General features: G+C 42.0%; 1 protein-coding gene across 11 annotated transcripts in view; it reads left to right on the top strand.

The window, feature by feature from the left end:
- The window catches only part of PTPRC (protein tyrosine phosphatase receptor type C), a 129,147-nt gene that overhangs the window by 47,418 nt on the left and 67,898 nt on the right, over positions 1-13,831 (top strand). For 7 of the 11 annotated variants that reach the window (XM_086342185.1, XM_086342188.1, XM_086342183.1 and 4 more), the window contains one exon: positions 9,412-9,438. The exons of 2 other annotated variants lie outside the window; for them this stretch is intronic. In XM_086342185.1, coding sequence (XP_086198311.1) covers positions 9,412-9,438 — 27 coding nt within the window. Of the gene's footprint in view, positions 1-9,411; positions 9,439-12,642; positions 12,820-13,831 lie in introns of all 11 variants that reach the window. 2 more of the 11 variants (XM_086342177.1, XM_086342182.1) reach the window with 1 other exon arrangement.

Raw genomic sequence — 13,831 nt, 5'->3', positions numbered from 1 at the left:
GGTATGTCGTAGCGGGAGAGTAACATTCGTAGGTGATGATAAAGAACTCTGCACTTGGTGAAATGTCTTCACCTCTGCTCTCTTTGGTCATTTCATAACCTTAAGGTTAAAGGAGTGTGAATTCTATTTAAAAATAAGCACATCTGTCTTACTTTTTTCTTTGGAACCTGTTTTCTCTAAGCTGCATTATGTAACTAATGAATCCAATTTCACTGCGGGCCCGAGAGGGTGACTTTTTACTTTATTGAAGAGGAGCTTGGATTTAACTTTTTTTTTTTTCTCATTAAAATATGATCTGCAAACGCTTTTCCAAACGGAATGCTTCCAAGGGGGACAAACCGCCCTCCGAATTCCCAACCTTCTCCTTGAAACACCTTTTCATTGAAACAAAAACAAAGAGCTCTGAAACTCAGGGCTGCCGCACGAGCTCATTGTCTTATCAGCCGGCTTCGCCATCAACTAGAGAAGTTGTGGTTTAACCCCGGGCTGGGGCCGCTGCCGACGCTGCCATAGCAACGCGCTGCACCATTTGCAAAGGCTTGCGCGCTTAACCGCACGGCTACACCTCTTCCTTTCCTATAAAGACTCAGAATCAGAAAAACAGAAGTACCCTGGAGGAGGAGAAACCACAAGAGCAGAAAAGCCACCAAGGCTGCTCTTCGCTGTGCAAACAGCCTTCTGATGAGAAGAGCGTGTTGAGAACCTCTTCTGTTTGAAAGGGGAGCTTTTCCCATTAGGCCAGGTTCCTTTAATGATTTTGAAAGTCAATCAAGTGTTTCTGTTCGGAGTTTTCAGCAAGGGGAAATGAGAAGTTAGTAGCGCGTGTTATCAGACTCTGCTTTTATTTCCCTTCCCTTCTGGGCAGCCTCGGCAGACCTAGGGATCCTGTTTGCCAAAGGGGGGACAGGTTGGTTAGGCCGACTCGCTGCAACCTAGGGTCCTTCTCCTGTTTATTTGTTATTGTCTAGTACTCTTGCCTGGAAAATCCCATGGATGGAGGAGCCAGGAAGGCTGGAGTCCATGGGGTCGCTGAGGGTTGGACAGGACTGAGCGACTTCCCTTTCACTTTTCACTTTCATGCATTGGAGAAGGAAATGGCAACCCACTCCAGTGTTCTTGCCTGGAGAATCCCAGGGACCGGGGAGCCTGGTGGGCTGCCGTCTATGGGGTCGCACAGAGTCGGACACGACTGAAGCGACTTAGCAGCAGCAGCAGCAGCAGCAGTGTTTAGTTCACTAGAAGATAGTATTGTGTTGGCCAAAAAATTCATTTGGGTTTTTACATAACCTCTTGGCCAACTCACTATAATTTAGATTTCACTCTTGGTTCCCTTTAAAAAAAAAGTCTGTGGATGCTAAGTCATGGAGCTTGACCCAGACCTGGATCAGTGCCCAGTCCTGCAGCCGGCTGTCAACCCCTGGCCCCAGGAAGCCCACCCACCACCCTCTCTCTCCTACATCCCACTTCTTTTAGGAGATGTAGGTTTGATCACAGACTTTTTTGCTTGTTTGTTTAGTTTTAAAGCATGCACATAATAAGAGTAAACCATTTTCAGGAATGTTTTATTTTTCCTTCCTCTAAGCTTTGTGTACAAATACTGAAGAATAAGGGATTCCCTGCTGGTTCAGTGGTAAAGAATCTGCCTTCAATTCAGGAGACATGGGTTCGATCTCTGGGTCAGGAAGATCCCCTGGATAAGGAAATGGCAACCCACTCTACTATTCTTGCCTAGGAAATCCCACAGAGGAGCCGGTAGGCTACAGTCCATAGGGTCACAAAGAGTCCGACAGTACTAAGTACACACACATACACACTTGGTTTTATTTATTTATTTTTATTGTAAAGATTGCATTTTTTATGTGGACCATTTTTAAAGCCTTTAATGAAGTTTACAATATGGCTTCTGTTTTATGTTTTGGTTGACTGTGAGGCATGTGGGATCTTTAACTCCCTGACGGGAGATGGAACGCACACGCCCTGGAAGGTGAGGTCATAACCTGCTGGACCACCAGGGATGTCCCTCAGCTTGGTTTTAGTTCTGTCAGTTCATCACAGTTCTCTTCACACCCTTCCTTGCCTTCCATGCGCCCCCATCATTTTTTTTTGTTTGTTTCTAAGTAAGAAGCTACCTCTTTTATAGCTATCATTCAGCAATTTGCGCTTTTAAAAAATAAATTTCAGTGTGTGACTTACTCTGAATCCCGCTTTGATGGTTCACACATGGTATTTTACTCATCGTGGGTCTCTTTAGAGTAACTACTGGATTGAGTGTTAAATACGTTTCCCTTATGGCAGTGTGTAGTTGAATAAGCCTGGGACATTTTAGAATCATGCTGCTGCTGCTGCTAAGTTGCTTCAGTCATCTCCGACTCTGTGCGACCCCATAGATGGCAGCCCACCAGGGTCCCCCGTCCCCAGGATTCTCCAGGCAAGAACACTGGAACAGGTTGCCATGTCCTTCTCCAATGCATCAAAGTGAAAAGTGAAAGTGAAGTCGCTCAGTCGTGTCCAACTCTTAGCGACCCCATGATCTGCAGCCTACCAGGCTCCTCTGTCCATGGGATTTTCCAGGCAAGAGTACTGGAGTGGGGTGCCATTGCTTTCTCCATTTAGAATCATATCTGCATTTAAAACCAAACTCCTTCTGCTAGGAACTTTTTAGCCTTGCATGTATTTATTTATTGAGACGTCCTCTGTTAAAAGAGGACAATGCCACCTACTCCCTGGGGTTTCCGATGAGATGGTACTGGGAGATCTGTAGTAAGACCAGGCCACCGCCCTCCACCTGTTGGCATCTTCCGGCTTTCCAGAAGAAAACACAAGCACGGAGCTACTCAACCATCTTTAACAGCTGTTTTCTGTTGTCCTGCTGTTTGTTTTTCCTGAAGATTTTAGCCAGTATCTCTTGACCTCCTTTCCTGTTCTTGAAATGTTGCTTTTTAGTGCCCCTTCTTCTGTTCCTGGATACAATATTGTCTCATTTCTGAGAAGAATTATAGTTTTCAGGGGTCTGTCTGCTCCTTGCACGCTCTTGTTTCTCCCAGGTCTTTCTTCTGTTTATTTTGGTCTCTGTCCTTCCTAAAGATTTCAGTCTGTTTCTTGGAATCCCATTGTATCTAAGAATGAGGCTCCCCAAAAGGGATGTTGAAATTCTGTGGTAATTGATGGAGCTTATAAATCACGTTGCTGTTGTTCAGTTGCTAAGTCGTGTCTTATTCTTTTGTGGCTCCATGGACTGTAGTCTGCCGGACTCCTCTGTCTAAGGTATTTCCCAGGTAAGAATACCGGAGTGGGTTGCCATTTCCTCCTCCACGGGCTCTTCCTGACCCAGGGAGCGAACCCAGGTCTCCTACATTGGCAGGTGGATTCTTTACCACTGAGTCACCAATAAATCTCTGAGTCTTTCTAAATTGCATGAAATCAGAAAGGCATTAAAACTCACTGAGCCTTAGTTTTTTTTATCTGTCAAAAGAGCTCCATGTCAATAGATATTAAAATCCTGTGTTCCTTTACCAGTTGAAATATCTAAAATGATTTTCTGGTGGTAAGCAGCAACTGTTTTATTCATGGGACTTTAGACACTTAAAAAATGTAAGCAATGTTTTAATACAAATTCTGCATAAAAAATAGGAGAACTAGTATCAGACAGCCTTCTTCACGTCTGCCACTTGCTCGGTGTGCAACCGAATAATTTACTAAGCTCCTTTCAGTGTCCGTTTCATTCCCTATAAAATAGGAAAAATAATTGCTGACTCACTGACTTGCTGGCATGCTTAAGGGCAAAAACATGTAAAGAGGCTTGCAGAGTGTCTAATACACAGCTTTTTGGCAAATTGTTGCTCTAATGATTATATTTACTGAAGGAGGGAAGGAGAGACTACTTCCTATAATTTTCTGAAGTCTAGTCAATGCTTTGTCACTTGCGTGAAGACTTACTCCATAGATACGTAGTAATAGGATATATTTGTTGGATTTGCTGTTTGTTGATCATATATTTAAAGAGTAAGTTAAGGTAGAATCCTTTTATATTTGTCATTCTGTTTTAGTATTATCATGCCTTAGCAAGCAAGGAGAACCATACGGATCTCTTTTACTGGACCTGTATTTTTTTTGGGGGGGTCTTGACTTGCCTTTTCCATTTTTATATTGCTTTTATGTTTACAGAGGTCAGATGTGCATTTTTAACCTTCAAAACATGCAACCATTCATTGGAGGCTGATCCTGAAAACCGGCATTTATTTCATTTCTTCTGCTTCACCCCTCTGTCCTCGTACCTTTCTTAGATTTGCCAAACAAGACAGATTTAGATCCCTTTGGAAAGGGTGTTCCATTCCTTTTGAGGGAGTAGGGGGTTGGGGCAGTGGTGATGATACGAACAGCTGGTATTTAAAGCTCAAGTATGTCTTTTGAAATGTCATTTTCACTCAATTCATTCCTAGTTTTTGCTGAAATCTCTGGTGGGGGACTTAGGGGTGTGACTTCAAGGTAACTTTGATTTGCAATCAGTTAAACATTTTGAGTTGTAAAAGAAACATATTGGGAAAGGTAAATTCAGTAACAAGACATGTGTTAGAATAACACAGCTTTGAAGATCAAGTGGCCTGTTATCTCCATTTTCATCTGTTTAATGTACCTAGTCAGTTCCGTGGGTGATTCACAGCAGCCGGATGGGAATGCTAGGAAAGGATTTGCAGATTTTTGGTGCTCTTCTGCCACCTACTGAAATACTTCTAAATAGTCCTTTGTCTAAATGGTGAAAACTAGTTCTTGCCATATATATATATTTTAAAGGGTAGGAAATGTTATTCCCAGAAGAGAAAAATCAAATTATAACATACGGAAACACTTGATATCTAATGGTGCTCTATTTTATTATATTTATTGGATATGATGTGTGTGTGGAACCCAAAAGACCGTTCAATGCAAAAAAAAAAAAAAATTTGAAAAATCTTGATACCTTCCCTTGACTGTCACATCTAAGCATATACCCTCGTAATTCCTACTGCCATTTCACACATTTTTCTTCACCTGTTTTCCAGACCTTCTCCGTATTGTTCATATAAGTTTGACACCTATTGTAATGCTATTTGTATTAGCACAACCTCCTAATATTAAATAGCTTTCTAGGGAGCTCAATGGTGAAGAATTCTCCTGCCAATGCAGGAGATGCAAGAGATGCAGGTCAATCCCTGGGTTGGGAAGATCCCTTGGGGGAGGAAATGGCAACTCTCTCTAGTATTATTGCCTGGAGAATCCCATGGACAGTGGAGCCTGGCGGGCTACTGTCCATGAGGCCACAAAGAGTTGGACACGACTGAATGGGCACATACATATAGCATTAAATAGGTAGCTGTCATACATAAGTTAGTAAGTGCTTTAGGCAGATATTTTATTTGCTTTTCCAGGTCTGTTTGATTCCACTAACAGTAGGTGGTTGCTTCCTAATCATACACAAACTTGGGTATAAATAGAGCTGCCTGCCTACATCCCACAACACAGGGAACCACACGAGCTTCGTTGGCCAATCAGACCCCTCAGTGGCCAAACGCACTGACCAGATGGCTAAATGGTGACATAGTTGAATATCTCACACTACCCTTTTCATCAGGTCTTCTTGTTTAGTGAAAAGGATTCAGCAGAGTCCCTTCAGCCTGTGATTTTGCTAACATTCTGATGCATGAAATGCAACAGACACTTGAAATCACTGTTTATATAATTTTGGAAGAATTGCCAATTAGGATGGGACGTCAACAAACCATACAGACATTTGGTAGTTTAGTCTCCTCTCAATATTGACATAATTTCAACCTTCCTCTACTTTATCATGTTTTTGTTCGTTGTAGTTTTTGTTTGTTTTTGGCGTCACCTCGGGGCTTATGGGATCTTAGCTCCCCCCTGCCAGGGACTGAGCCCTCAGCAGTGAAAGCGTGGAGTCCTAACCACTGGACCACCAGGGAATTTCTATCCTCTCTTTATCTCACGTGGGGAGATAACCTCCACACAAGTATCTGTTGTGTACATTTATGGAACAGTCATCAGAGGACTTTTGAGCGTGGATATGTCCTTTAGAGGGGCTTCCCTGGTGGCTCTGTGGTAAAGAATCCACCTGCAATGCAGGAGACCTGGGTTTGATCCCTGGGTCCAGAAGATCCCCTGGAGGAGGGCATGGCAACCCACTCCAGTGCTCTTGCCTGCAGAATCCTATGGACAGAGGAGCCTGGGGGATTCCAGTCCATGGGGTCGAAAATAGTCAGACACAACACATACTCACATGTCCTTTACATATTACTTAGATTTTTGACTAGTCTACTTCATGTAGATGGTCTTTATATGTGTTCCTACTTTGCAAATTATAGCTAAATTCTAAAAACTAATTGAAATATTTTAAAAAATAATTGTAGTCTAGTGGATATGGCTTAGGAAATGAAAGTGTCTTTTCCAGTTACATTGCAGTAGTGCCTGAATATTTTCTTAAATATTTATGTATAATGAATATTATATATATGAAAGTGAAAAGTGTTAGTTTTTCAGTTGTGTTGGATTCTTTGAGACTCCATTGACTATAGCCTGCCAGGCTCCTCTGTCCATGGGATTCTGCAGGCCAAGAAGAATACTGGAGTGGGTTGCCATTTCCTCCTCCGGGGATCTTCCGAACTCAGGGATCAAACCTGGGTCTCCTGCATTGCAGGCAGATTATTTACCATCTGAGTCACCAGGGAAGCTCATATTATATAAATAATGTACAGTATCTATCTATCTATAAAATCAGTTCAGTTTAGTCGCTCAGTCATGTCCGACTCTGTAACCCCATGGACTGCAACATACCAGGCTACCCTGTCCATCACCATCTCCGGAAGCTTCTTTAAACTCATGTCCATTGAGCTGGTGATGCCTTCCAACCATTTCATCCTCTGTCGTCCCCTTCTCCTCCTGCCTTCGATCTTTCCCAGTGTCAGGGTCTTTTCCAATGAGTCAGTTCTTCATATCAGGTGGCCAAAGTATTGGAGCTTCAGCATCCGTCCTTCCAAGGAATATTCAGGACTGATTTCCTTTAGGATGGACTGGTTTGATCTCCTAATACAAGAATATGTTTTATTTTGAAGAGCAAACCAGGGAATGTAATTGAAGGACCCTCCTCACTGATACACCTCTGATGGTGTTTCTGAGGGGAGAGGGTTTTTTTCAGATCTGTTCATCCTCAGAAAATAAAATCTCGAGGCAGGAAGTAGTTTAAATACCGGCCCATCCATTATGCTACCCTCTCACAAGGTCAGCTGCCTGTCTTTTGGGGGAGAACCGACAGTATCTTTTTATTCAACAGTTGTTTACTGAGATGGCGGATGGATCCACGCCTTGCTCCGTGGGGTGGAATCCAGTTCTCATCATGCCAGTACGGTAGCTGATCGTAATCCCTGAGCTCACAGGCTAAATGTACCAAGAAATGCTCTCCAACACCTCCTCCACCCGCCAGCCACCAGCACTGGGAGTCTGCATTAGGTGATCCTCATATTCTTCTTTCAGAGAAGGCAATGGCACCCCACTCCAGTACTCTTGCCTGGAAAATCCCATGGACAGAGGAGCCTGGTAGGCTGCAGTCCATGGGATCGGGAAGAGTCGGATGCGACTGAGCGACTTCACTTTCACTTTTCACTTTCATGCATTGGAGAAGGACATGGCAACCCGTTCCAGTGTTCTTGCCTGGAGAATCCCAGGGACAGCGGAGCCTGGTGGGCTGCCGTCTATGGGGTCACACAGAGTTGGATAGGACTGAAGCGACTTAGCAGCAGCATATTCTTTTTTATGTCATATTTCCTCTTGTCCGTCATCACAGTGTATGGCTTTTCTCTTTCTTTTTTCTTTCTTTTCTTTTTTGTCTATATCTCACATTGGACTAAGTTCATTGAGGGCAGAGAATTTCTTTATCTTGATCATATTTTATCCTAGAACGTGGCATAATGTACAGAGCACAGTAAGCAATCAATACTTATCATCTCAATAAAGGAATTCGTTTGGGAAAAACTTTCCAGAAGTCCTTTAAAACTTTTTTTGCAGACTTGAAATTAATTCCAACAGTCTATTCCAATAATAGACTAAACTATTATTTTTATTTTACCCGAGAATTCAAAAACTAATATTAATAGCATAATTTTGACATACTTGGGCTTTATAAACATGACGTTAAGAGAAGAGCTATGAAATGAAGCAACAGACAAACAACTAATCTCAAAAATATACAAGCAACCCCTACAGCTCAATTCCAGAAAAATAAACGACCCAATCAAAAAATGGGCCAAAGAACTAAATAGACATTTCTCCAAAGAAGACATACAGATGGCTAACAAACATATGAAAAAATGCTCAACATCACTCATTATCAGAGATATGCAAATCAAAACCACTATGAGGTACCATTTCATGCCAGTCAGAATGGCTGCAATCCAAAAGTCTACAAGCAATAAATGCTGGAGAGGGTGTGGAGAAAAGGGAACCCTTTTACACTGTTGGTGGGAATGCAAACTAGTACAGCTACTTTGGAGAACAGTGTGGAGATTCCTTAAAAAACTGGAAATAGAACTGCCTTATGATCCAGCAATCCCACTGCTGGGCATACACATTGAGGAAACCAGAAGGGAAAGAGACACATGTACCCCAATGTTCATCGCAGCACTGTTTATAATAGTCAGGACATGGAAGCAACCTAGATGTCCATCAGCAGATGAATGAATAAGAAAGCTGTGGTACATATACACAATGGAGTATTACTCAGCCATTAAAAAGAATACATTTGAATCAGTTCTAATGAGGTAGATGAAACTGGAGCCTATTATACAGGGTGAAGTAAGCCAGAAAGAAAAACACTAATAAAGTATACTAATGCATATATATGGAATTTAGAAAGATGGTAACAATAACCCTGTATACGAGACAGGAAAAGAGACACTGATGTATAGAACAGTCTTTTGGACTCTGTGGGAGAGGGAGAGGGTGGGATGATTTTGGAGAATGGCATTGAAACATGTATAATATCATATATGAAACGAGTCGCCAGTCCAGGTTCAATGCACGATACTGGATGCTTGGGGCTGGTGCACTGGGACGACCCAGAGGGATGGTATGGGGAGGGAGGAGGGAGGAGGGAGGAGGGTTCGGGATGGGGAACACGTGTATACCTGTGGCAAATTCATTTTGATATATGGCAAAACCAATACAATATTGTAAAGTTAAATAAAATAAAATTTAAAAAAAAAAAAAAAGAGAAGAGCTATGGTTTAACCGGGAGAAAGGTACTGAAAACTGTGACTGTGTGAATGTGAATTAACATAGAGATGCTATACATGTAGATATATATATTTACATATGTATGTGTGAAATTTGAAACTTTCTAAGAGATGTTTGTTTTCCTTTTTTCAGGAAACTCTACCCAACCTTCTACTCAAGGTATTTACATTTTACTTATTTTACTTTTTGTTGCTAACTTTGTTTATTTAATGTTGATAAAATTTTCTGTGATATTCTAGTGAAATCATTTTGTACAGACAAGCCTTGTAATCATGAGTGGCCCTTGACATTCTCTTGTTCTTAATATTCCTACTTGTAAGATATAAAGTTGGATAACTACCTGAGCATATTATTATTTGTAGACGAATTACTGTGTATAAATTATAGCTTTTCTTACACCTGCCAGTAAACCATACGGCAAGTTTTCAATCTCTTTTTACATTTTATCACTATAAAGACAGCAATTTATTTTGGTCAGATTGCAGAGCTTCATAGTTAGGGAACTATATGATAAATTAGAATTCTAAACATAATTTTATATATATATAAAATGTATAAATTCCTGCAACAGAAAAGTTTTGACAGAATTGAGATATTTTAAATAATCATTTCGAAGTTGTATTGTCACACCTTAACTGTTTTAACAAGTGTCCTAATCCTGAGGTAAATTAAATTTAAGCAATGAGGATGCTGACAACTAGTTCATATATTTCACATGTCAAAGGAGAGAGAAAAATTGGGTTACATCCAGTTAAAAATAAATTACACTGGTTAAATGTTATTGTTTTTGAAAATATGTTATAGATACCCTGATTAATCATTAAGAAGATAGGTAATGTCCCTAAGATACCCTGGTTTAACAATTATAGAGCACAGCTCTAATGAGGCACATTTGAAATCTCCTCAGAATTGTTTGTTTGTTTTTTTTAAATTTTAATTTGGAGGATAATCACTTTACAATACTGTGATGATTTTTGCCGTCCATCAACACGAATGGGCCACAGGTATACATGTGTCTGCTCCCTAAAGAAACTTTAGCCCATGGCATAGAGGTCTTATAAATATATGAAAGTCATTGAAGCATAGCAGATTGTGATCAGTTTATTCCACCTACTGACATACCCACCTTTTACAGAAGAGTAAGTTCGTCTCAATCACAGAAACTGGTTACTTTTGCCGGAAGGGATGGGAAGGGGGTGGAAAGGAGAGGGAACATTTAAAACAGTAGGTGACCCTCACCTTGAGAGAGTTTCCACGCTCTCTGCACGGAGCCATCACAACAAGCCTCCAAACGGTGAACCCGAGTAAGTGAAATAGTGGCCCCCGACGCAAGCCAGAATATTCTCTCCCAAGTATGAGAATACGATCAGTGGGAACCAGGCTCTTTTCCTGAAAGCAGAAGGGCTCATTGGAACCTTGCCGACACCAACGTTAGTTTAACCTAAAAACAAGACGCTGGTCAAGTCTCGTGTGATGGATGTGGATCAATGTTATTGGGCAGAATCTTCAGCTCCTCCCTCCCTCGTTTCTTCTCCCCACCCCCGGCCTCCTCCAGTCTCCCCCCAGCCCCACGCACGTCCGGTCACTCGACATTTGGCAATGAGAAACCCCAAAGCTTAGATTTAGCACCTGACGCTGAAGACAGGAAGGTGCCACTTATTACTCAGTTGGACGTCTTGGCGTGTCATTGTGGATGAACGTTTGTTAATTAAACTCCTTTATTTGTGACGTCCTAGGTTATGAAATTTTAGGGTTTGGGACCTTTCTTTGGCAAAGAACACGTGGAGCAACTGCACTGTCTCTTTCTGTAATCACAGACTAGTTCTGTGATCTTTCGGGCGCTCTAGCCTCGGGGCAATTCCATGTGACTCAGGCAGATTTCATGGATATTCGGTGAAAAATGGATTCCACGTCACCTTCAACATGGATAACTGAAGCTGCGAATTCCTTCCGTCGTTGCTGTTTCTGTTTTCTTAATCCTCTGCTCGAGTCTTCCATTTCTGTTCTTAGTTCTGTCCTGCTGGTCGCTGCCCCCCCGCCCCGCGCCAGTCTCTCCTTTTCCCGATATTTTTGTGCTAGTCTTACTTGCCTAATCCTGTTGAACTGAATGAATCAAAATGCTTGTGTGATAGAACTCAATTTTTCATGAATTAGATATTGCATAACATGAAATTTGCTATTCATAGAAGTAAACACAGGTTAAACAGAAAATTCAGAAAAAAATGGATCTCTATAATCTCAATAGTCAGAGATCACCATGTTGTTTTATTTTTTTAAACAACGGGTGTACTTCCGCGTCCTCTGAGAGGAGGAAACCTGCTCGCCGAGAGTGCACACGTGCCGAGACCCCGGCACACAGCGCCTGCTCGCCCTGCCTGCAGCCTCTTCCGCTGTGCGCTCAGCTCTGCACCGTTCTACTCCACCGCCCCCTCGCCACATTTTTCTTTTTTCTGAAGTGAACTGAAACTGGGGGAAATGTTACCTCAGCATCTCAGATTGATGTTTCATTTGCTATCATGAAAAAAATTATTTTTGGAGACTTAGGTCATTTATATATTTGTGAACTTTGTTTTCCAGTCTTTTACTCACTCTTTGAATTTCTTTTTTCCATTTTATTAATTTTTTAAAACTTTTTGTTTTGTATTGGAGTATAACTGGTTAAAAATACCGTGCTAGTTTACAGGTAGACAGGAAAGGGACTCAGCCATACATATACATGTATCCATTCTCCCCCAGATTCCTCCCATCCAGGCTGGCACATGACACTGTGCTTTGTTTGAATCTGATTGATTTAAAAAATCAGTGTATGCATCTGGAACGTTTGTCTTTCATTTTTTATCTCCTGGTACCCTAGCCTTCCTAATGAACCCCTTCCAACTTTATTTTTCTTTATCCTTTTCCTTGATCAGTCTTTATGGTTTCTTTTAATCATGTTCACATGTTGTGTTTCATCCTTCTGAACCTGAGTGCTTCGGACAGAATCCACCAGTGAAGTAAGAGGCGGGGAGGGGGTCACTGCTTTTGATTCCATTTCCCTGTTTTCGCCTTTAGCCCCCGTTTTGTAGCTTGCTTTACATATGTCTACGTATTCTATCTATTCCTCTGCATGCATCTTTATTTGTATACATGTGTGTGCACATATGTATGCACACACACACCCCATATACACATAAATACCATGGCTCCTGGCAGTATGGTGTGTGTATATATTTACGTATATGCTTTTGTACACATGTATGTTTATGTACACACAGTAATGGGCGGGGGAGTTGGCAGGCTCAGACGGTATGATCTGGGGTATGACTCACGTGTTTCTTTTCTCCTTCCTGCATCTCCTGTGAACATGACGGAACACAACCGAAGAGCCCTCTACTCCGACTCCAGGTGGCCCCTTACCTGCTCGCACCACTGCATCCTCACCCGCAAACACCTCTAAAGGAGGAAAAGACTCCTCAGAGATCTCGCCTCCTGCGAGTCCAGACAGTCTCATCACGAAAGCACCCCCGACCTCTTGGGGAAATAATAGCACTGCTGTGACAGGTTGGCGGAGATCTTAACTGACACGGGATTAGGAAAACTCGTCTCTCTTGCTCTCTCTTTAATTTTAAAGTTATCAGAACAGTTTGCCTTTAAATTCTGTGTTCAGTGTCTGTGTATGTGATTTCGCTGAAGGGTGTGAAGTGTAGAAGCTCGAGGTTTCAGTGGAATGTTGGTGGACTAAAGTCACGAAGCCTGTTCTTGGGGAGAAGGGGGGAGAGGGAAGCCCCTAGGTAATATCAGGGTGTGCATGGATGTGGGGGTGGGTTCTGAGTGTCCTCTGGCTCACGTACAGCCTCATTTTCCTGGATCCTGCTCCCCTAGACTTTCTGTGGCCCTCCAAGAGTCAGAACATCCCCTTTCAGGTTGTCAGTCTTACCCTTCTTGGCTTTTACTCTAAAGTAGAGCTTTTCTTGGTTCAATCCCAGCTTCTCAGTATCAGAAAATCACTGGAGACAGACCTTTGATTTTATTTTTTTTAATCACACTGAGGGTTAATAATATAGCTTTGTTCTTGGATTTCTTTCAGACCTTTGATTTTTTTTTTTTAATCACACTGAGGGTTAATAATACAGCTTTGTTCTTGGATTCTTCTTCTTGTTGTTTTTTTAATTATCTAATTAGGGCCGTGAGTCCTAACAGTAGAATTGAAGATAACAGGGCCATGTTGGTAGCAAAGTGACAGAGTGCATGGGAGGTGTTTCTGCCGGGGAAAATCTCTGAGGTTCCTAGAATCCAGGGACACCAATGAGCTGCTGGTTCTCTGTTTAATGTTAGGTTTGCAAGTGTATCTGCCGCGTAAACCGACCATCCTGAGGATTGTTCCTGCTTTTTGCCTTAATAATGTGCTGGGTGCCACTTTCTGAGGCAAACTGCTTAATAGACCTGCTCTGATTAAAGAGAAGAAGAAATTTATTTGTTCAGTTAGGTCATCAGTCTTAGCTTGAAACAGAAGCATGGGTGGCGACGTCACAGACCCGTGGTCCACGGCACACACAGTTTTGAGCACCATCCC

This window comes from Bos grunniens, chromosome 16, assembly GCF_055505025.1.
Source record: "Bos grunniens cultivar Pamir isolate PY7600 chromosome 16, Bosgru_T2T1.0, whole genome shotgun sequence".
Taxonomy (NCBI): domain Eukaryota; kingdom Metazoa; phylum Chordata; class Mammalia; order Artiodactyla; family Bovidae; genus Bos; species Bos grunniens.
The sequence above is the reverse complement of the archived record's forward strand: the minus strand, read 5'-3'. Positions and strand labels throughout refer to the sequence as shown.